This window comes from Dermacentor silvarum, chromosome 4 (assembly GCF_013339745.2).
Source record: "Dermacentor silvarum isolate Dsil-2018 chromosome 4, BIME_Dsil_1.4, whole genome shotgun sequence".
Lineage (NCBI taxonomy): Eukaryota > Metazoa > Arthropoda > Arachnida > Ixodida > Ixodidae > Dermacentor > Dermacentor silvarum.
This window is the reverse complement of record NC_051157.2, coordinates 42,014,906-42,039,896: the sequence shown is the minus strand read 5'-3', so window position 1 is coordinate 42,039,896 and position 24,991 is coordinate 42,014,906. Positions and strand designations below refer to the sequence as shown.

Sequence of the window (24,991 nt, the reverse complement as noted above, 5' to 3'; positions counted from 1 at the left end):
CATCACTTTGACGTTGCAGGCCTTCTTTGGTCTTGGTGACGTGGAATGCTTCCACTGTGACGACTGGGATTTGGTTTCTGGGTCGTACCCGTACACCCAAGACTCATCACCAGTGATTATGGTGTTCATGAAGTTTGGGTCACTGTTTGTGGAATCCAGCATGTCCTGTGAGACTTCAACACGAAGTTGCTTTTACTCCACCGTGAGCAGCTTCGGCACGAATTTCGCCGCAACTCTCTTCATAGACAAATCTTTGGTCATAATAGAATGTGCAGAAGTGCTGATGTCCACCACTTCCGCAATTTTTCGGAAAGTCACACGACGGTCCCAGTTTATGTCACAGCTGTCCCCGATTCGTCGTCGGCGCGAAGTCGATCGACGGGGTAGACAAGCCGGTTGGTCGTTCCGTACGCAAGCGAGCTTGTCTACCCCGTCGATCGACTTCGCGCCGACGACGAATCGGGGACAGCTGTGACATAAACTGGCGTCCGCGACGTCCCGCATTACCACAGCTTTCATTTCGGCAAAGACCTGGTCATTTCGGCATGTTGATGGCCGACTGGAGCGTGGCTCGCTCTCCACCGATGTGCGGCCGTCTTTAAACCGGTTGTATCACTCCTTAATCTGTGTGCTGCTCATAGCATCGTCACCGAAAGCCGTCTGAATCTTTCAACTAGTTTCCACTAGGCTGTCACCCAGTTTGTGGCAAAATTTGATGCAGTGCACTGCTCCAGTCGCTCCGTCATTTTCCTTGCAATAAAAAAACCGACGAGAGCACTGCGCACTACCTCACTCAACCGCTGCGTCCCAGTGACAGACGCTATCGGCAGGCGGGGAAAAATTCGTGCAAGTGCAGGAAGGTTCAAGGTCGGCTGATGCAAGCGCACTTGTTTCATATCTATCAGGTGTTCACAAAAAAAATGTCGGATACTTTTCTAACAGACCTTCTACAAGCGCCATCATTGTAAACATCGCAGCATGTTCCACTCAACACAGGCTGAGCACTCCGGCGAGTGGCTGGCACATTATCTAGCTTGTAGACTTAGCAAACACACTCCCCGATTGCTCTTTTGCACAGTCTGCTACAGTCTACAGCCAGATCACAAATCAAGGTGCATGCATACATGTGTGACCTACACGTGCCATCTCTCTGAGATTCCAAGAGGTAGTGACGGTAACAGACAATGCATGGGTGCAGTTAGAGAGCATGTCCACTAATCCTGCAAACTACAACAGTTGCCCACCAGAGTGCTCTGCCTGTATCGAGTGGCACATTCTTATATTTACCATCACAAAGCTTGTAACTGTACAGCATGGCACAAAAGCATAAAGGCTACAGCTTTCATTGCTGGCACATGCTTGCTTTTGTACGTTGCAGCTGTGCTCACAGGCTTTAAATCGCAGACAGCTTAATGTGCAGTCTCACTGCAGGCAAACTCTAAACTTGCGTTAAATTATGTAAGCTTGACTGGATTTCGAACTGCACCAAGACAGAGCTTTAGAACAGGGAGTAGCTGACACACTTCACTGGTGAAAGTGGTATGCTTCTCACTTTTGCAACAGACTGTATGATCTATCATCGTAACCTTTACACATAAGGTGCAGATTTCACATTTAATAGTAACAGCCGTGCCAGTTTTGAAGCTAAAGCTACCTTTCATCAGGTCTAGAAATAAGTTGGTCAAAGTAGAAATTACAGAACAACTTATAGATAACTGCAACACAAGGCATCATGTTCCACTACGCATATTTTACATGACCTGCTCCTTTGGCCAGTCTAAGCAGACTGAAGGGAAGATTTCATGTCAGATTGTTGGACTATCCCTTTATTACATCGACCGTCATCTCATACTGTTTATCAGTGGGACACTTTATTCCTATACCGTGTGCACCATGTGGACTGCAAGCCAAATAATCCCTTTTCAAGCAAAAATAACTACTGTCACTGATCAACAGATAGGTGGTTGTGCGCCAACCGTAAAATTGAGATGCCCCTGGTTTTAATGTTTGCCAGACCAGAACAAAAGCACCTATCTTTGTTGGTTCACTCATGCATTTTGAAGTCATGTGTTGCTTTTGTTTACAGGTGTACATGCTTGCTGTGACTTTTTGAAAACTCAAGTCTAGAGGTAACCGTGAACTTAACAGTGCAATGTCATTCTAATGTCCGCCCTAGATTCAAGAAATATGCACTCTCCTGTGATCCAAAGCCTAGCTCACGCAATGCACCAACATAGTGTATAAGAAAAAGTTGAACTAAAGCTTTAACACCGGTACACTCCTTGTATAAATTAACGGCGCCACTTTCTCAGTCATCACACAAATAAAGAGAAAGAAATTATAAAATGCAGATCAAACAAATAGATGATAACAACGCAGAGAAAAATCTCACCCTTTGGTACTCGGGGTGGGTGGCAATCCTGACTATGCGAGCTCCAGCAAGACCAGCAAACTCTTCATCTTGGAACTAAACAAAAGAAAAAGAAAAAAAAAGCACTTCACATGTAGGTTAAGAGAAACAACCGTGTACCCAAGCAGGAGCTCTACTGCATGTAGTCAGTCTTTACAGCTGAGTACATGCAGGCATTGCCAGTTGCAGCTTAGGCATCACAGAATGGGCAATGACATAGTTATAAAGCCCTCATATCCTGATGACAATACCATTCAAGAGCGCATTCATTTCACTTGAGTACAAATTTGCAGTCACTGAAGTATCTAACAATGTTGTACCAGTACCCATCATCCAGTCGGTCAGTCAGTCAGTGCCTCCTCACAATACAGAAAATTGAAATTGCAGAGAATTCCAGATGTGCCCAATATGCACATTCCACAGTTGACAATTTCACGTAGCTGTCATGACAGCTCTAGGAGAATAGCAATAGTTTGAGCAGCTGTGCTCATGCTAGTTACTTTCATGAAAGCTTACAGGCTAGAAACCAGCACTTTTCAATTAATAAACTTTTCTTTTTCCAGTGGTAGTAAGTCATGTAACAAACCTGTTGCGACACAGTCCAAGGGATCATGTCTCCATGAGCCCGGCGTCCACGAGAAAAGCTGTCGGAAACGCTGGACTTCGATATGCCGCCTTCATAGCAAACCTAGTAGAAAAAGGAGACAGAGAAAGGTTTCATTGAGTAATGAGCACGTAGAAAAAAAAAATTTGTATCTGCCTCCCAATTTGCACTGTTTCAGAGGAGACGAAGAGGAGGCAGAAGCCAATAAGGTTACATGCAAAATTTGTTGCTTCCAGCATGCAAAATGTTGTTGCTGCAAATGTTTTGAAACTGGGTGGTGTCTGGTTGCAATGGAATTTTAATGCAAAGAACAACACGAAAACGTACCTTTAATACAATGTGAGGCAGTGTAGTATGGTAATCATATTCTTCAACGAACGCTCTGCGTACATCTGGTGACATACTGTTTCCTTGTTTAGTTACTATCACTGTAAGAGTATACCAGATAACTGAAAGTAGCTTTTTCTCATTCACAAGCACCTCAGTTGACCTGACGTACAGTTGTAAACAGCACATTTGTCTATCAAATAATGTAAATAAGATTTTCTTGTTTCTTTTTCACCAAACAGACACCTTTGAAAACTTTATATATCACTTTGTTTAGAAATAAAAAGTATATTGAATTCGATTTTATATTGAGAAGTCATTTTATAACATGGGCATAAAGAACTGCTGAGAGTTCTGAAAGTGCAACTTGAGTTTCCTCATTGTACTTCACTGGCTTGTTTGCCAGTGAAGTACAGTGTCCATGTTCCTTGTGACAGCAAGGAACATGAACAAGCAGGCAATAAAGCAAGCTGCAGGAAGTGTGCATCATGACACAGTGGCACTGGTTATAGCATGTTACTGCATATTTCTCGCCTAATAGGACTACAAGCAATATTGCAGCCCCATTTTACTCTTGAGGGTTGTGCTTTACCTGTAACACACACAGCACTTGCGGTAGCGCTTTGGAGTTTGGATGCACCGGAGCCAGCAACACAAAGAGATGATGTGCGGGTGCATCCGACAGCATCTGCAGGTCATTGGGCGAGTTCTTGTAGTGCGACGCCACGTACAGAGACACCACCTGCTGCAGGAAGGCCTCCGAGGCCTTGTGGTAGCTGAACAGGGTGTCCCGGTTCACATAAAATGTGCCCAGGAGTCAAGGAAGAACTACTGACATCACTTAGCCTAAGCTACTGCACTAACGTTGCACTATTAGGTGCGCAAAGGAAGCTGGAGCTGGGGCCAACAGCGAAGTCATTTCACTATTATACTTTATGTCAGGGATTCTCAAAATGGGTTCGACTGAACCTCTGAGTTCCACAAACGGCATTTTGGGGTATACTGCGTGCAGTCAGACCGAATCTGACCCCATCCCATTTTTCTCCTTTTACTCCCACAATTTATTGATTTAGAGAATAAATATTGCATTGCATTTTGTATTTAACGAAGCCATTGCACACCACATCCACACTTCGATAGTCTGCAAAGAAGCCTAATTAGTCTGGAGTCGTGCACGAGCAGCAAGAGACTCGCACAACAGCAGCACAGAAAACTCATCATGATGCAACTTGCGGGCCCACGGTGGCCATGCTGAGTATGTTTCATTTGTGCTCGCGACTGCAGTTTATAACATGCGAGGAAATTCTGGTCAACTCTTGTTGCCAATTGATGACAATATTGGCCGTTTAAATGACATATGGCAACTGGCACACTGGGCGCATTTAAGTGTTATTTCTGGTTTAAGCGCAAGAAGCAGGGCTCAGCACCTTGGGGAAGGGGACATAAATAAAAAAAAAAAAGAAAACAAAAGATGAAGAGTCTTTTTTTTTTTTTATAAGCACAACAGTGATATGAGGGAGAAGGGACGGATTCCATGGCACTCTGGGAAAGTTGGTGGAATTTCCCAAGGCCAGAACATTTTAAAACCCCTGCAAGTGATGGAAATTTCAGTCGGCTGTACTGGTGCTACGTGTGAAAGGAGTTCTGATGTAAAATCTCGAAACAAGAAGATCACCATGACACATCATCCATACATGGGGCGCGATCGGAGATCTTTGTTCATTTTGCGTTCTGTTCAGTTGCTGCAACGTCACAAAGTAGCAGTATGCAAAATTTGTGACAATGGGAGGGAGAGAGCTGCCCAATCGGCAAGTGGCGAACTCCCCGGACTACAAATGTCTAGGGAAAGCGTCAGTTTGGTGACTACAAAATGACGATACACTCCTGTCAATCATTTTGATTACAAGCACATCGTCTGCTAGGAGCAGAAAGCGATGAGAGATGTGAAGTTCGAGCGATCATCTGCTCGCCACGAGACCGGCTGCGTATGTCACATCTCGTGATTGGATTGGATCCAAACGGTGGCTGCAGTTATGGAATGGTTTACCGCTTGGTGATTGGCTACTCTCTCCCTCCTGTTCTCAAAAAATTTTGCATACTGCCACTTTGTGATGTCGCAGCAACTGAACAGAACGTGAAACGAACAAAGATCTCCAATCGCGCCCACGGTCATTGATAGCTCAATCAAACTCAGCAGGATTGAAAACTTACTTACTGATCACCATGACACATCATCATCATCATCATCATCGGTGGCATACCTACACTAATACATGTAACCTGGGAGCACCCTCATAGGCCAACTAATAATATCACAATGTAGCAGTGGGAGGCACAGCTCGCCCGTTCCGACTTGGCAGGACAAAAGTCCTTAATTAGCCATGTCAGGCAGGTGGCAGAGGCCATTGGGGCCCTGGACTTAGGGGCTCCGACCCCCCCCCCCCCTCCACCGCTACTTAAAGTATTTTCCAGCCAAATAAAGTTTATATATGTATATATATATATATACAGTATCCGACCGATTTTCCGGACTTCGCGGGGACTGAAAAATAGTCCGAAAAATCGAGCAGTCCGAAAAACCGAACAGATCGAAAAACTCCCCCCCCCCCCCCCCCATCCCCTAGAGAAAAAAAATTATGAGGCCGGCTTAAGAAAAATGTCGTAGTTTCGCCCAAAAGGCGGAGCATCGATTGCGATAGCAAATTAATAGACACCGATACGAAGTAAGGATGTTAGTTTTATCGGCCGTATAAAGTTGTAAATATGCGCTTACTAGCTAAATAAGCACGGTGTCACGCGTGCACAGGTTACATGAACACATCTCGCTCGATGACCGCGGGCAAATTGACCTTCGCGCTGTCTATTCTCTCGCTTCAACGCGAACGTCGAAAAAAAAAAAAGATAAAAAAACGGCGCATACGAAGCTGCTGGCACTCGGTGCACGCCCTTTGTACCCATCGCAGATCGCGGGCGCACACTTCGGCCACATAGCAGATCGCTTTCAAGATACGGTGCCTGCGCGGCAGCTCCCTCGGCAGCAGCCGCAAGAGCTGAATGCAACTCCCCACCGTCTCCGCCGCCTTCTCCCCGTGCCCCGCGAGCGAACGATGTCCGCGCGCGCCTCCGGCCGCCTTCCTTTCTCGCGTGCGTGAGATTGACCCTCGCAAGCTTTCACCCGCGCACAGCTACGGCGCAACCGACACTTTCCGCTTAAATTGATATGACGATAGTGCCGAGCTGACCGAAAAAAAAAAAAGCAAGTGCCGCTTTTTGGAACATTTTGTCGGCCAAGGAAGAGCGGGCATGGCCTCGGAGACGAGAGGATACCGTGCGTGTACTAATCTTGAAGGCTATACAGGGGGGCACTGGAAGCTAAGCCCGGCCAAGCCAGCGGAAAATCCAACATGGCGGCCTCCAAGATCGGGTAGCGTGGGCCGGAGCGAGCGATTCAGTCCGGAAAATCGAACATTGGCACCTATATGCGTCCGAAAAATCGGTCGCGAAAATGCATTAGCTCTATGGGAATCCTGCCGGTACATCTATGAAGTCCGGAATATCCAACAAGTCCGAATTTTTGGAGTCCGAAAAATCCGTCGGCTACTGTATATATATACTGATAAAATGAAATAACTGTATTTCCCAAGAAGGCTTGCCAATGCATTACTATATGCATCTGTGCTTGCATACAACCAGGTCAGCTTCTACTACAGTCAATGCCATGCCATCGTGAAACAAGTGAAAGTTACAACCAGTGCCTGCATGGCCCATACCAAACCTGCATTCCTTGGCAACTTCACAGTGATTTTAGTTGTCTTACACGAGCACAAATGATTGCAGCTTTCCATAAGGACTTCCATGCACACAACAGCAATGTATTACGCTGTATGCATAATTGTGCCATCAGGTTTGTTACAAGTCATGCGATGCCATGTTATGTCGCACTGCATTCTCCCTGAAAGTGCTAACTGTCAATAACATCCCAACTAATTACTTGCAATGGTTTGAGCCACATATATTCAGTGATGTGGCTGCTGGTCAATTATACAAATATTTTATGTGACGGCCCATTCTGCGATCCCATTGCTTGTGCATGCAGTGTAAACAATGGAAACTGAAAATATGCAGCACAAGGATATAGTTGGCAGTCCTGTGGTGGTGGGCAGCCAGAAGCTGGGGGTACTGATGCATCCAGGCAAAGGAGCTGGTTAAGCCATTTCTCAACAGAGTCTCCAGGCTTGTATCTGATGGACTCGTTCAGTGACACCTCATACAGAATCCGCCCTGCAAAGGAGAACACGATTTAACAATGCAATGGCACTTCGGTTTGGGCAACCTAGCTGAGGAAAGTATATTCTCAAAGTGAATTCAGGCACACAACTATTTCCTCCACAATCTTGCATTCTAAAAAAACAATTCATAAATAAAAAATGCAGTAGTACTTGTTTTTACAAGCAGTCGGTAACAAGTTAAGCAGCATTGAAATAACACAGGAGTAACATTTCCTATCCTTAAAGTAGCAGTAGCAGTAGTAGCAGTAGTATTAAGAAAGAAGATAGGGCAAACGGCAAGAAGGTTACTCTTATTCATGACAAACTAAAAGTAGATGGTGTACTTTACATGTGGGATGAGGACGGAAACGATCGAGCAGTTCTTGCACCGAAGGCAATTACGCGCGATAGCGCAGAGGCAAGGAGCAAATCAGTGAAACTCAGCCAGAACACAAAGTCAAATGCTCTATGAAATCACGCATGCGCGAGGCCGAAATGTCTTAGAATACTTAATCTTAATGCTCGTAGCATAGTGAACAAAACAAACGAAATCGAGTGCCTCCTTCTTAGCCACGATCCCCATATCACGATAATAACGGAAACTTGGCTGCATGATGGCGTGCCAGACGAAGTAATAGTTGACAAATCGCACCATATTTTCCGTCGTGATCGCACGTCACGGGGAGGTGGCGTCGCAGTTATCTTGAAAAACACACTATCAGCTGCATTACTACCGCAAGTAGAAAATCATGAAAGTCTTTTTTTAAAGATAAACTGCTGGGGACATGCACTTACACTGTGTGCGGTCTACAGACCTCCGTCTTCACCCCCTGAGTTCTTGCTGTCCTTATCAGATTACATGACAACGAACGTTAACGAAACACTAATTATGGCTGGCGATTTTAATCTGCCATCAATCAATTGGGCTTGCAGCACTACGTTTCACTTGCTCGACAATACGTTACAAGATATAATGTTGACAAGGGACTTGGTTCAAGTTGTTCATGAAACCACCCGTGAATATGAGGGGGGCGGCGCAATACTAGACCTTATATTTGTCAGCAGAAGCATTACTGATTATGCTGTTCGTGTAGAGGCTGGTATATCGGACCATAAGTTAGTTCTTTTTTCTTGCACCCTAAATAACTGCGTGAAAACTCGGCCAAAGAGCAAACCTGTCAAAAACTTTAATCAGGCGAATGATGACACTATTCTCGACGAGCTGTGGGAACTAGCAGATAATTTGCGCGACCATGATGGTATTACTTTGTGGAATATGTTTAAAGCAACTGTTCAAAAGTGCATTGAAAATTTTGTTCCTACGAGGCGTATTAAGTCAGATCGCCACAACCCCTGGGTTGATAGAAACATTATTCATTTGAAGCGCAAGCTTAAACGAGCAAAGAAAAAAAACGGTCGTCAATAATGAATCGCTGCGTAAACTTCGAGAAGAATTACACCGTGTGCTGTCTTGCGCAAAAAACAAATATTTTGAGGTTACTTTGCCTAGTTTTATTAAAACAAATCCTCAAAAGTTCTGGCGTTTTCTCGGCACTAAATCTAAACAAATAGATAAAATAAAAGAAGCGGATGTGCTTATAACGGAACCTAGTGGCGTAGCTGACGTGTTGAATGAATACTTCCATTCTGTATTCTCTCCAGCCGAAAGCGGTGTCCAGTCCTTTGGGCCATCAGATTTTGATGATAACTTTATATCTGTAGAAGGTATCTTTTCTCTCTTACTGAACCTTAAAGAAAGATCTTCAGGCGGCCCAGACAACATTCCCAATGCTTTTTTGCGCCGGTATGCCGAGCCTGTGTCATACATTCTCACTGCGATTTTTCGTTCCTGTTTGAAGCTAGCTATCATTCCAGATGATTGGCGTATCGCCCGGGTAGTGGCAGTTCACAAAAAAGGAGACCGCTTAAAAAAAGAAAACTACCGCCCGATATCTCTGACGTCTTCCTGCTGCAAAATACTTGAACACATACTCGTACATTTCATAACCGAATTTCTTGAACATAATAAGCTGCTATCTGATCACCAACATGGATTTCGTAAAAACCTTTCAACAATCACACAGCTTACTACCACTATTCACGAGGTCGCTTTAACCCTCGATTTGGCCGGTCAGATTGATTTAATCTTTTTGGATTTTAGCAAGGCCTTTGACCGTGTATCCCACAGTAAACTTCTAATCAAACTTCAAAAATTTGGCCTACCATCTTTTATTATAAATTGGATAAAACAGTACTTATCCAACCGAACTCAGTTTGTTGATGTTGATGGATACTCATCCACGCCCTTGCCAGTTACGTCTGGTGTGCCTCAGGGAAGCGTCTTGGGACCAATTCTTTTTCTCATGTATGTGAACGATATAACCGCAGCTGTGAGTCCTGATGTGCAAACTAGGCTCTTTGCCGATCATTGTTTGATTTTCAAAAAGGTAACATGCCAAAATGACCAAATTTCTTTAAACTCTAGTCTAGCGAAAATCCACGAATGGTGCACAACATGGTCAATGTCCCTGAATTCCGAGAAAACTGTACTGCTACGCGTAAGCAATAAAAGACAACCTTTCTTATACACGTATAAAATTAATACTGGCACCGTCGCAGAAGCCACAGAGTACAAATATTTGGGATTGACGATCTCCAACAAACTCACATGGTCCTCCCACATCGAAAACATCTGTACAGCAGCTACTCGCAAACTTGGCCTACTTAGGCACAGACTGAAAAACGCGCCCCCCGATGCAAAGCTTCTCGCCTACAAAACTTACGTTTTGCCTAAAGTTGAATACGCGAGCGTAATTTGGGATCCCCACTACAAAAAAGATAAGCAAAGGCTTGAGATGGTACAGAGGCGAGCAGTACGCTTCATATTTAACAAATATAAGAGAACAGATTCACCATCATCTTTAATGCTGGCAAATAAGATTCCAACCTTAGAGCAGCGCAGGAAAATATCAAGACTTAAATTTTTATTCTTGCTTTATCACAACAGACTTAATGTGAATGCGCGTGCATTTATTCAGCCATTTTTGTCACGTACATCGAGAAATCGACATTCACATAATCTACTTTCTTATCAAACGCGCACTAATCTTTTTAAGTACTCTTTTTTTCCACGAACCATTTCTGATTGGAATTCGCTGCCTGAAAATATTGTTTCTTTAGAATCTGCAAGTGCATTTGAAAGTGCGCTACTTACCGATTTAGAAATGCAGTAAACCACTGAATGTTCATGTGACTTTTTTTTTTTTTTTTCGCTTTCACTTTTGCATTTCGTCGTTTTTCTCACTACGTGCTTTATTGATGCAGTCCTACTTCATAATTTGCAAATACTGTATTTACGCACCCGACGTATTCCGGGAAGAGTTCTTTTTTTGTTTACTTTTATTCTTATAGTATGCGTCACTTACTATGAACTGTGTTATTTTGTTATCTTGACAGGCTGCGCTGTTCTACTTCTAGATATGCGTAAGATTGCTTTGTTTCCCTTTTCTGTGAGCTTGAGTGCCTTACGGCTCCATCTGTGCTTGTGAATTTGAAACTGTATATTTTCCCACCTGCATGGTCCTTCGTGACCGCAGTATACTGTAAATAAAAATAAAAAAATAAAAAATAAAAAAATTAATAATAAAGATAATGCCATTTCTGCATATTTGTTTCAAACATACAAGGGGACAATAACGCATCTTTTTCACATTATAATACCTAGCAGTCATAGCGCTAAGTAGAATCGCAATGATACAATCACGCTTGATAAGAATTTTGGGATGATACGAATTTTTCAAAAGTCCCAGCCCAAGCCCATTGGCTTACAATGTGCAAAATTTCAAATGTCGCTAACCGCTCTTCGCACCATGGTAGATGATATGAACAATCAAGCCGCCCCGTGGCAATCACTGACGGAGCTGGGGTGCCGGCAGCATCTGACACTGGCTGTTGGCAAGCTGGCAGAGCGGCTGCGCCAATGCACTGTTGTGTTCCTGTTATCAGGCTGACCTACATCACTCAGCCTTGACTTTGCCCTCGTGCATCCTATCGACCCCGCCAAAAAAAAATCTGCTTTGTGCAGTACAATCATGCAACTTGTCGGCCGTTTTCAAACAGCTTGTGACTTTATCAGGAGCTGGCAATCGCATGCGACCTAATCTTGCCACATCAGCAAGATTGGGGGCTTTCAATTCCGTGGGTAGCCTTATATCGGTATTACACACCTTCCGTCATCTTCGGCACCTGATGACATTTCGAAACTTTTCTACCTTTACCACCTGTCATACCTCACGATCCGAAGTAGGTTCCTGGCTGCAAAGAAAAGTAAACAGATTCCCTTATCTGAGCTAGCGGCGCTGAGTCAACTGAAAACCACGCTAACGCGATCAGCAGTGCAATAGCACCTCCCGAAGCCTAATTTCCTTCTACATTTCGAGAACAACACACCAAGGAAGTAAAATTTTCTCAAATTCTGCTGTGTATTTTTTCCAAATATTTCGCCGCTGAGATAAAGGAAGGTGTGAAGATATGAAAAAAAAAACATTTTAAAGGTAGGAAATTTAATAAGTTGGCCATTTCATTGCCACGTCTTCTCCTAATTTCCCGATTCTTTAATGCTCTTGCATGATACGAATTTTGGATGATACGAATTTTTGCCCCATCCCAAGAGATTCATATCATCGAGATTCTACAGTATAGAGAGTATTTGTGAGTTCCTGAAACCATAACATACCTTAGGGTTACCTTTGACTGGAAAAATAAACAATGGGCACTCTTCCCATTCTGTCTACCAAATGAGAAACAGAGTTACACATTTGCTCACCTCCAATAGACTTGCTGTTTTCATTTGATGCAACAGAAGACTGCTGTCGAAGCTGCTGAATCAACTTCAGGGACAAAGATCGACCTGTGCCTTCATACCTACAAAGAAAGGCACCATGAAACACGTCAAGATGCGAGATAAGGCATGTCATTTTATAGAAGTAAATAAGTAGTGCCTGTCCCCTCAGTCATGATATACAGTAAAACCTCAATAATTCAATTTCGCTTTAATTGAAAATTCAATTAATTTCTAGAATTTGTGGAGTCCCATAATTTCCAACGCACATTATACCGTGTAATTTGAAAAGCCCATGCACATCTATTCGGATAATTTGTAGATTCCAGTTATAGCCTCAGAGACAGGCATGCTGCGACACACTTTCAGCTTTGCATGTATCGAAGGCACTGTCATAAATATGGCAGCAATGACGTGATCTGACAGCTCACATTTTTGTTTCTGGTGCTTACAGTTACATAAATGCATTACCTTCGAGATCAGATCCGAAATAGCCGTCCCTGGGACTGCGTTTGGGACAGCACTGATTGGGCAAGCCCTAGATTCCGTGATGTGCGTACTGATAAACCGTACAGCTGTGCGAATTGTCAACATTGTGTCACTGTGCACTTTAATTTTACGTGTTTCCACCCGTTACAAAAAAGCAAGTCAGAGTATCATCAATAAACGTGACACTTTTGCGTTCTTGTTTTCTCTCTTTTTTTTTTTTCCCCTGTAAATACCAGCAGTGTCGCATGTGATGTTGTGTTCTAACATTTTCTCCACCACTGGTGTGTTGTGTGCGTACAATTCCCGACCAAATGAAAAACTTTGGTCATGTGAACGTTTCTGGTAATGTATGAAGATGGCGATGGGAGGGATGGACTAGGCTGACAAGGCTTCGCCGACTACTTGAACACAGCTAACGTGGAAGAAGAAGTCACTGACAGTGTCCCAGTAGGCGATGGCAGGGACGATAATGAGCCCACTCGTGAGCCTGCTTTAGCGATGGCTATCAAGTCCCTGAACGTCGTCCGCAGTTTTGTTGAGTGAAGCAATGGCGAATGTGAGATGCTGCGCGTGATTAGTTAGCTAGAGATCATGACTCTTGGTGCAGTACCATCCACACCAAGCAATCCTGCATAAATAATTACTTTGAGTAGTCCTGCTACATGGAAAATAACATGACATGCTTGTGTCACGCAGCTTTGCCCTATTTCTTCTGTGTTTTGGGCAATTAAAATCCCGCTTAAATTAGGATTTTCCGCTGTCCGGCATACTTGGAATTAACAACTTTTTACTGTAGCATCATGTCGACAGGACACACTTGGCTGCATGTGCCAAATTCTCCTTCCAAAAACAAATAACGAATCTCGTAGCCAGAGTCATTAGCTGACATGAGCTGTGTGTGAAAGATGACTATACATGATGGTGCAGGCAGTGTTAGGGATGAGGTTTTTCAAGTGTGCCTGTTAAGGCAGAGCTAAAACAAAAAAAAATTCTGGGTTTTACATGCCAAAACCACGATATGGTTATGAGGCACACGCTGTAGTGGGGAACTCAAGATTAATTTTAACCACCTGCGGTTCTTTAAGGTGCACCCAACGCACGGCACACGGGCATTTTTGCATTTCGCTCCCATAGAAATGTGGCCGCCGCGGCCGGGTTAAGGGAGAGCTACTTCCCAGGACGTCTGTAAGACTGACAACCCCCACTGCAGATATTAGGCAGACAAGTAATTGCTCCTCCATTTCTTTGCCACACTAGCCACAAAGTGCTTCCAACACCCCTAGCAAAAGTGTCCACGAAAGGCAGGTAGGCTGTACAGAGAGCTTGAACACCTAAATTCAGACAATGCTTACGTAAAAATACATCAAAGACCACCGCCTACCCATTGATGGTGGATGAGAGGAAGACAAGGTAAGGGCCGAGGAGCTTCTGCACCAGGGGAAGCGGAATGGCCGCTGCTTCGTCAATCACCAGAAGTTCAGCTTGGCCAAGCAGGTGCCCATCTGATGGATGCACGTACTGAATCACTTGGCGGTGGTCTTCATGAGACACTGTCACACGCACAACTGCTTTGTTCAGCTCCGGATTGGTCGATTGCACCACTTCGTAGTCCTGATGCTCCTGTCACAATAACACGAGCAATTGACACATAGCATGTACACATACAAAATACCAGACAGTGGAGTCTACCAAAAGGGGCGACCGGTGACTACCCTTTGCCCTTAAGGAAGGAAAGGTCATGACAGCTAGGGCAATCACAACGAAAGCAATGAAACAAAGTAACTAAACAGAACTACATGCAAACCAGATGCAGAAACTTGCATAGCTTATGCACCAATGTAAGGTTAACAATGACCTCGATATTGTCACGACGTAGAGACGGTGATGAACCGAACAGTGGAACAACTGCGAGACACGAAACTAACTCTTTATTGGGCGGACTTGCATGCAGAAAAACGAGTTACACCCACGCACAACAGAAGTGGCGAACACAGTCATCAATCACCGAAATTTCATCTGCAGGTCAGGTGCATTGGCTATTTATACCCAACTCATTGTACATTTCAGTGTAATCGCTGGTGCTCGCGCGCATTCTAAAATGTACAACATTACTCACATCGCGCATGCAATCTGATTACAGGACAAATTTCTTTCTCTATCGAACCAGCAACAACGTTCGAGAAAGCTTCGATAGATGAAGGCGTGTCTTGCATTGAGCAATAACTTCGCAACAGTGATTAACCAGTGAAAAGCAGTCACCAGAAAAACAATGTACACATTACTCAGAAGAGAAGAGAAAGAGGAAGCAGTTGAAGCAGGTGGTCACTTGTTATGTGGGTCTTTTGTTATTAAGCTCAAACATATATACTGCATCCGTATAGTTGGCAAGAAGTGAATATTAAAGAAATACTACATTTCATGTTCTCAAATCAAACACATAATACACCAACACAAGCTATTCAATTTCCATTTGAGACCTTGAATATTTGCCCTTCCCTAGTAAAATAAGCTATTAAGATTTTTGGAGTGTTCAAATGAGTCCTGAGGATATAAAGTCAAAGCTTGTTATAACGAAACGAAATATAACGTAATACTAATCGGTATAAAAAAGTAAGTGAAATTCCCCTTAAAATCCCCATAGAGATTCACAGTGCAGAATATGCAATAATGGATATTGTGAGGTGCCTCCGAGACTCCCACGTCCACTTCGCCAGTCGCCCGACAGATGGCAACACCTGTCTGGCGTTCTCCCCTGCTTTCCCGCCTTTAGTTTGAAGTGGAGAGCTGAGAGAGTGTCTGCCGCGCTGCGATGGAGGACTGTCGTGTTGAGTCGCGCTAGCGCGCGTTAGCCCTTGTATTGTTGCCTTGCCAACATTAATAAAGACGTCGACCTGCGTCGACGTTACTGCCTCATGCCCAGCCTCAAGCCTCTCGCCCCAGCCTCAAGCCTCTCGCCCCAGCCTCGCCCTCACATTTGGCGCAGTCGACAGGACACTCACCCCCGATGAAAAGAAACTCCACAGCAACGTCTGGGAGTGCATAGCAGTACACTGGGCAGTGACACAACGGTTTCGCCATTACCTTTTGGGGAAAAAGTTTCGCCTTCTCACGGACAACTGGACGGTTGCCTGTCTCACTGCTAACGTTCGACCTTCACGGCGCTTCACATCCATGCTTATGGACTTGATTGAGTTTGAGTTCACAGTGGCGCACAGGCCTGGCCGGCAAAATGTGGTTGCTGATCACCTTTCACGTTTGTCACTCGGTGTCTTCTGTGACAGGCGTTCATTAGCCGAATTGCAGCAAGAAGATCCACAGTGTACAGCAGCACGTCAGCACATGGCTGCAGGCCCTTCAGACGAGCTAGTGGACATAGACGGAGATTTATACAAGCAGTCATCTACAGGACTTGCCGCTATATTTGTTCCTGCAAAGATGCGACCAGCCATTCTCCATTCCATGCATGACTGTGCAGGCCACCTAGGCACTGACCGCACCCTGCGTAAACTGGCAGACCGGTACTGGTGGCCAGGACTGGCTGCTGACGTGAAAGAATATGTTTCGTCATGCCAAACATGCCAAATGTATAATCGTCCTACGTCAAAGAATGTTGGTCTTTTGGGACTCATGCCTACATCCGATGTACCCTTTTCAATCATTGCGATTGACCACATCATGATGCCTCCCACAGAGACTGCCCACTACATCCTGAATGTCATAGACTTTACAACACGGTATATTGTACCTGCTGCTGTTCGCTCCACAAGTGCAAAAGAAGTCATCGAACACTTGCATCGTGTCTTTTATCGTTTTGGTTCGCCTGACCACTGCCTCTCGGATCACGGTGCTGCTTTTGAATCTACTCAATTTGTCCGCTTCATGCACCTCCACGGGGTTGAGATACACTACTCTGCAGCATATAGAGCAGAAGGCAATGGACTGGACGAGCGCAGCAACGGCTCATTGTTATCTGTCCTCCGCAAGGCCTCCCCAGAAAATCAGCCATCATGGGTAACTAAGTTAGAGGAAGCAGCATTTGCTGTAAACACCACACTCAATACAAGCACTGGCTTCAGTCCATTTGAGCTACTCTACGGGTACATCCCAAGGCTACCAGCGGAACGCTACCGGCCAGTGAGCAACTCCTCGCTCACAGAGCGTCTTCTGGATGTCCAAGCACATCGTACTGAGGCCATGGCTAACTGCGAAGACGCTCAAGATCGCAGGAAGCTCATCTATGACAGAATGCATCGTCCGCATACATTCAGTGTTGGTGATTTTGTGTGGGTCCGTCGCCAACAACCTGTGCTTCAAGGGCTTGAGAAACTGTCCCCTCGCTTCAGAGGCATCTACCGCCTAGCAGAACGTCTTACGCCTGCCACATTTAGGGCCATCCAGGTTTCAAGTCCGTCCACCAGGCACTCTGCTCAGCCAAGAACAGTGCACGTTTCACAACTGAAACGTTATGTGCCGCCACTGCCTGTGAAGTGCCTGGAAGACACAGCGTCAACTTTGCCTTCGTCCTCTGAACAAGATTCGCCTTCGTGCCCTCAGCAGTGCGAACCGCCCAGCCTACAGCAATCAACCAGCAGTGTGTCACGTAGCTCAGAAACTGCAGCTGCTTTGCCGCTGAACGCTCAGCGCCCAGTCAGACAGCGCAGACCGCCCACCCATCTTCAGGACTATGAAGTGGACTTTTGAAAGTGCTGTGCTTGTGCCTGTTGCAATTTCTTTAGAGTTTGTCATCGCTATTTTGACTTTAATCCATGTAAAACATTTATTGCCTTGCCTCGTCTGTTGCTATTTGCCTGTCATATGCCTCTGTTTTCCTGCCTCGCCATTCTTGCCTAGTATTGCCATACATTGCCTGTTGTCCATGTCTATCTAGCATTTTCTCCCCTTTGCCGAGCCTTAGTTGACCATTGTAATCAAAGAGGACTTTGATCATAAAAGTGGGGCCGGATGTGAGGTGCCTCCGAGACTCCCACGTCCACTTCGCCAGTCGCCCGACAGATGGCAACACCTGTCTGGCGTTCTCCCCTGCTTTCCCGCCTTTAGTTTGGAGTGGAGAGCTGAGAGAGTGTCTGCCGCGCTGCGATGGAGGACTGTCGTGTTGAGTCGCGCTAGTGCGCGTTAGCCCTTGTATTGTTGCCTTGCCAACATTAATAAAGACGTCGACCTGCGTCGACGTTACTGCCTCATGCCCAGCCTCAAGCCTCTCGCCCCAGCCTCAAGCCTCTCGCCCCAGCCTCGCCCTCACAATATAACGAAGCAATTCTGGCTCCCACTTCAACTTCATTATAATTATTGTTTTACTCTATATATACCGCGTGTTTCTACAAATGCTATAAGTTATATTTAAGATAGCCATTTTGAAATACAAAGGGTTGTTTGTTCGACAACATGCTGTTAGCAATGGCAACCATGGGGGGACAGTTCATAAGTGGTAATAAGTCACTCATTAACAAAAGTGTATTCATTAACTTCTGCACTTTTAATTTCAGAGAGCTCATCATATAATAGTGAAATTGGAGCGAGCTCTCTGTACAAGCCATACCAACTTTTGAATAAGGAAAAATGTGATTACCTATGGAACTGTGGCACAACGAATTGCGGCTCTCAGAGCACACAAAACCGAAATTGGAAGGCTGAAGCTTGCATATCACCCCCCCCCCCCCCAAAAAAAAAGGCGATGTTACTGCTTATGTCTGTGCGCGCACTTCAGCCTCCCCGTTTTAATTTCCCATGCACCGAAAGCCACAATTCGCCGTGCCACAGTACCACAGGTAATCACATTTTCCACAGATCCAAAAGTTGCTAAGGTTTGCACAGAGGTTTGCTTCAATTTTGCTGTTACAATGAGGCCACTGAAATTAAAGGTTTGAAAGTTAATTAATAAAATTTTCTTACAAAGCAACTAATTACCACATACCACCTGTCACCCCATGGTTGCCACTGATGGCATGTCTCCAAACGAACCGTGCTTTTATTTCAAAACAGCTATAATTAAACACAGTCGAATCTCAATACAGTGTAGACCGCTTATAACGCAAGTCGCCGGAGTCGCGAATATCCGCACTATAAGCGGTACCGCACTATAACCAAAGCAACAATTTTCAAGGCCCGCACTATGCAAAACATGTGCACCGTGCCGCCACGCGTATGCGACAGTCGAGGAATGCGGCTAGAACGTTTGCATTCAATTTACTGTCGAATCTCATTAATTCGAACCAAACCACGCGGCAGTGCCTCCAACCGCCATAGAGTAAAAGCTTAGGAGAGACCCCGCAATGTCGCGCGCGAACAAAAAAGAAAAAAAAAACACGGCGGAAATTTCACCCTCTCTCAAATGGCAAGGTCGCCGATTCTGCGTTGCGCCGGAACATGCGTGTACGTGCCGACGTCTCAGCCACGCTACCCGCTACCGTAGCCACACGTAGAAAATGGCAGTGAACCCTTCTTTCTCCTTTATGCTTCCTCTACTTTCTAGTCACGTGCTGACCTTGCACGCTGCGGCTACGGCGAAGAGGGAAGCAGCAGCGCTTTCCCAGGCCAGGTCAACGAAACTGCCCCCCACGCCGGCAAACGCCCGCTTCCCGATAACGGCAGAAAACGAAACTTCGGGGAGCTGGCGCCAGGCCGTCTGGAGCGGCGGCGCCTTCACGGCGGCGGGCGCGCACGGTGACATTCGAAATTGAGGGAGCTACGAGGGAGGGCGAGGGGAGCCACCGAAGCGGCGGAGTTGCCGAGGCGAAATCCGATTCCCTGCCGCCCTCCTCCCTCACATTCCACGGTCTCCGCGTGCGCCCTTCGCCATGCCGTGCCGGCGCCGCCCGCTCCCTGAAGTTTCGTTTACTGCCGTTATTGTGAAGTGAGCGTTGGCCAGCGATGGCAGTTTCCTGGCCCTCGCTCGCTATGCGCGCCGTGGTGACTCGCACTCAAGATTCTGGTTTCAGCCTCACTGGCTGTTCGTTCACACCACGTGCCCTTCTCCTCCACTTCGTCTCTCTTTCCTCCTCGAGCACTCCTTGGGGCGCCCGTTTGAGGGGAGTGTTCGCCGTCGCCGCCGACTTCCGTACTCCCAGGCAGCCGCACTGTAACCGGTATTTCGTTTCCCCCAACTGCACTATAAGCGATATGTGTATACATGGAGTGCTATGGGAAAATTAACGGGAGCCTGAAAAGACCGCACTATATCCGGTCCTGCACTATAAGCGGTTACGTTATAAGTGGTCTATACTGTAATTAGAACTCGAAGGGGCCCTAAAATTTGTTCAAGTTAAGCAAAGTTAGAATTAAAGGAAGTTATTGAATGGAGGACTTAATGCAACATTCGTTAGGCGGCACATGTGCAATGACCTAGCACACGAGTGACAAGTTGTGGAAGTGTGGCGTCACAGCAGCGCAGCACGTGCTGCCGTGAAGCCAAACCTGAAGGCAAAATTCACAAGTAACCCACACCACTATCTTACTATTACGTTTTTTTAAATGCTTGATGTGCCAAAATATGACACTAGCAATGGAAGATGGGAACAGCAGTTGGTCCACGTCCACACTACCAGTCGCAGGCTCAGCCACGCGAGTTCCAGCTGCTGAGAGCATGGTCGGCAGCGTGGTATGTTCGAATTAACCATCGCAAACACTTACATGCTTAAATTACCGGGTGTTTTCACACATTGCAATACACATAATTTCGACAGGAACACAGCACAGTTCAAATTAACGAGGTCCCACTGTATGTATTACTTTAAGCACTCGTGAAAACACAACATATATATATATGCAAATACATAAATCTTCACAAGCAGTGTGGCACAGTATGAAAACACAACAGTATCGAAACCAACAAACATCAAAAAGATTCCACAAAGTGAGAGGCATACCTCATATTTAAGAGCATCAAAGCCCTTGAGGATGAATTCAAACAGCGTTTTCAAGTTCTCCGGGCTAGGTGCGGTGACAAAAATGTTCGAGTAGCCAAACGCCACAGCAGCAGCCACAGCCAGGCCTAGTGCAGCTGATTTGCCACGACCTCGAGCTGCCGTTACAGCCACAGTGGTCCGGAAAGTTTTCTCCGTAATGGCATCAACGAACTTGAGTACTGCCTGGGCCTGGTCGCATGTGCTGCAACAGTTTATTAGCACTCCAAGCGGCTGCGTGTCCTGCAGAGATTCCTTCAACTCTGACAGCTCTTGTGTCTCTTGGTCCTGAGAACAGAAATTTATCACTGAATCAGAATCACTCAGTCATCTTACACTGTGATGAAAAGAGAAGGTCTGAAAAGGTTTAGAGGCAGTGCTTATAGCAAAAATGTGATGGACACAACAGCAGTTCTCTCTCCCAGATTTTTCTCTGTTCTGCTCCCTTCAGAAAGAAAAAGGGTTGTACAGAGCAAGGAGTGACTTTGCTAAGTTTGTAGGTAACCCTGCATTTAAGTTGAAAAGTCACCACAAAGTCTCACTGGACAATATTACGCTACTGGCCAAATGAAGTTCCTTCAAAAGTATGTCTGGAGTTTGTTTTAGCACCAAGGAACTGAATGTAAGCTTCATACCATTGCAGCAACACGACTAAGTGTGGCCTACATGACAAATCATCCCTTCTTTACTGTCACGGAGCGGCATACTATCGAATGGTTTGGACGCTGATTAACGACACGCCAAATTACGAGCGTCAAAAACGTGGGCTCCTGACTGTGCAGCGTATAATTTACTCGACATCGACACGCCGAATTACGGGCGTCAAAAGCGTCGTAGCCGCTCGGGCTGCCATCTCGATTCCAGACGCGACACGCCGATTACGGACCCAGAAGTGTGCGTGTACGTCTGCATGGTATGCCGGGTTCGACCTTGGCCCTTGACATTGGGAGAGAGAAGAATCTGCGGTTCTTCGTCCATGGTGAAAGGGACGCGGCCAAGACTGTTGGGAGCTAGGAGCCGTGAATTCGGAGAACTCCACATAGCGGCAGTTTCCCTACATAGGGAACTAGGGAAAGGAGAGGCTATTTAAGCGCACGTTTTGGGCCTTGCTATTTAGTCTAGAAGCTGAACCTATGTGCTGCTGAGAAGCCGTTGGGGGGCTAGTGCCGTCCAGTATCGCCTGGGCCGCCTGGCCACGTCGGAACTCCGAGGAACTTGTTGACGTACGAGACGTCAAACCAGCGTCTGCAACGAAGCTCACGGTAGTTCGCCTCAAGTTAGCTCAACCTGCTTGAGAGAAGACGTCAAATCTAGACTCCCGGGAAACCCAGCCCAGCAATTTGCATCCACCTCGACAAGATCGGACCGCCAGCATTCTTCGGGAAAGCTTTGTGCACCGACTTCCACGGTTTATGGACTTGCTGCTGCTGCCCGGCCATGCGTATGACACCATTTGTTTTCTTTTGAAGTTTGCTTTAGTGAAATACTGTTAAGTGTATTCTTGTGTATTTGATCCTCGCACTGTTTCATTTGTATATCTACTGTTAATTGCTCGTATTTATTTGTCTTCATCATTGTGTGATATTAAGTTCAGGTGTGCTAGTCTGTCTTGTGTTTTTCTTATTATTTTATTTTATTAACTTGTGTATATTTATCAGTCGATAAATATCTTGTTTTTTTTTCTTTTTTTTTTTTGTTTACTCCCGACTCTGACTCTTTTCACTGTGCTCGCTTGAGTACGGAACGACCAACCAGCTTGTCTACCCCGTCGATCGACTTCGCGCCGACGACGAATCGGGGACAGCTGTGACATTTACAAAAGCACATGTCCTCAACTCACACGAAAAATGGCCATACCTTGCTGCTGTTGATGGAGTCAATAAAAGATAAAACTCAAATTGTCAAGCCCCACTCGAATGGGAAAGGCACTTGTTTCACTTATAAGTAGGCATTAATTAAAAAAAAGAGACAAATGCACCTAATAAAGCCCTGTGGTTCCGCACTTTAGTCCACAGTTTCTGTTAATCAAGTGTGCTACTATTGTGTACTGCCAGGAGAAGCTTTCACTAAGCATTTTATTGTATTAAAGCCCCCACAACTTGTTTAACAGATTCAGCGAATAAAAAATTGGAAGTTAAAGTTTAAAAAAAAGTGACGAGTGACGAGAACAGTTACGAGATCATGGCAACTTATCCAATGTAATTATTACCTAAGCTAAAGCAAATTGATGCATACAATCATAAAATATATAAAAACTGCACATTACATATACACCATGGGTACAGTTGCAGGCATAAATGACTAGAAACACTACTAGTTACCTGTAAAGAGTAGGCTTACCTCAGCAGCTCGAGATACAGGACTGATGTTTGCCGCAAACGACGAAACTGGCAAAATGTTCAGCTGATCGTCTACCACAAGGCAGGATTCGCAAGAACTCAATGACAGAATGAAGCGTTCGTTGAAGCGTCCCACCACGTCTTTGTGAGCTTCCGTGCGGTATCGTGCATGAACGTCCTGCAAAACGATAACGCAAAGAGCAAGTCATTTATTTATTTTTTATTTTGTCTATCTTTGTACTTAAGTTTGCAGGCCTCAACCTTCTAAAGGAATCCTTTGAAAAGAGAAGTCCACTGAGCTTATTTGAAATGACAAGTCATTATCTTTTACCATTCCTCTTAGATATGCTAGCTCCTTTTTTTGCTTTTCACAGTATGAAACGAGCTGCAAAGAGAAGAACTTACCATAGTAAGCGTGTAAAGCTGTCGTAATGATGTGATTGACTGCAGCAGCAGGACAACAAGGCCGCCTCCTTCAATGGTCTCTATAGTCCTGGCCAGTATGTTGGGAGTCATGGCCTCAAAGTCTTGAAGGACCAGCATTCCATAAGTGTTTCCGAGTATCTTATGTGTCTCACTACATAAAAGAAGCACACAGGCCTTATCACACATATGGCATCTTATTGTCTGGGCAATACCTTAGAGGCTTAGGTTACACTGACCACGTATTGTACAGAAAGAAGTGGCAATAGTCAAACATGAATATACCATTTTTTATGCATTTGAACGGAACATGAAGCACTGCTTTTTAAAAGACAATTAGCACTACTCTTTTCACTAAGAAATATGACCGTGGTGGAATGATGATAATGACACAACCGAAGACATTCAATTACCCATATATACAAAGCCAACAATTGTCATAACTGTTACGCACGTCTTGAAATTAGTGTTAATGCATGTTCACTTGCTCACCAGATCCAGCAACAGGCTGGTTGGCCCAGCTGCATTCAGTATAGTAACAAGGAGGAAGAAAATCTATTTATATAAACCATATTTACACACAGGACACAAAGGGTATTTCCAGGAGGCCACCAGAACTACAGTAGTACACAGCAACCTCAATGCCTGCAGAGATGCACATTGGTTCATCATAGCTAGCATCAATAGTTTGAGATCATTTTCATTAGAGCTAAAGTGAACTGATCCGCAGCACCATATTAAGTGCAACCGCATTTATTGCATTTGTCATATGAGCCTTATGTCAGTGAAACTTTGGCAAGAAAATTATAACACAGCCTGCAGTATTAATGCAAGGCTTACACAAGATTTCTGTGAAAAAGCCTTCAAGATTGCTACGATATCACTGAGTGAAAGTCTGCAAGAACACTGCGAGATCTCCACGATATCTCGTCCAGAAACTTGCAAGAAGGTCTCAGTGGACCCAAGAGGTAGCATTCTGGCTGTGCACAGTCTCTCCAGGAGATGCAGTAATGCTTACTGTGTAAGAAATAATTAAAGCAAGGTGCAAAAAACAGTGACTTACTGGTAATAGCAGTAGCGGATATTTGTTGCTGCAATGAACAACTCAAATGGGTCTTCCTCATTGACATCCAACTTGCCACTCTTGATTTTCTTCTGCAGTTGCCTCATTCGCTTTTTTCTATGCCTAAAAATAGGGTGAAATTGATTGATATAATGTTCAGCAATACAAGATCAGTATATCCATAGTACATACTTAGCATCAACAGACACACAAATAATGATATTGCAATACAGGCACCTTCAATAAACAAGCTGGTAGTAAGATGTAAATAGTTGCAATGTCGTATAATCTCTGGCAGAGGTAATACTA

The 24,991-nt window shown here is 45.0% G+C and overlaps 1 protein-coding gene across 1 annotated transcript in view; it reads right to left on the bottom strand.

The window, feature by feature from the left end:
* LOC119449870 (RNA cytidine acetyltransferase-like) overlaps window positions 1-24,991 on the bottom strand; it is a 36,429-nt gene that overhangs the window by 10,606 nt on the left and 832 nt on the right. Inside the window, exons 3-12 of the mRNA XM_037713152.2 lie at window positions 24,683-24,805; window positions 23,602-23,773; window positions 23,198-23,374; window positions 20,822-21,145; window positions 14,320-14,558; window positions 12,435-12,532; window positions 7,478-7,622; window positions 3,934-4,147; window positions 2,997-3,098; window positions 2,393-2,467 (exon numbers count right to left, since the gene is read on the bottom strand). Of these exons, the coding sequence (XP_037569080.1) occupies window positions 2,393-2,467; window positions 2,997-3,098; window positions 3,934-4,147; window positions 7,478-7,622; window positions 12,435-12,532; window positions 14,320-14,558; window positions 20,822-21,145; window positions 23,198-23,374; window positions 23,602-23,773; window positions 24,683-24,805 (1,669 nt within the window). The remainder of the gene's footprint in view (window positions 1-2,392; window positions 2,468-2,996; window positions 3,099-3,933; window positions 4,148-7,477; window positions 7,623-12,434; window positions 12,533-14,319; window positions 14,559-20,821; window positions 21,146-23,197; window positions 23,375-23,601; window positions 23,774-24,682; window positions 24,806-24,991) is intronic.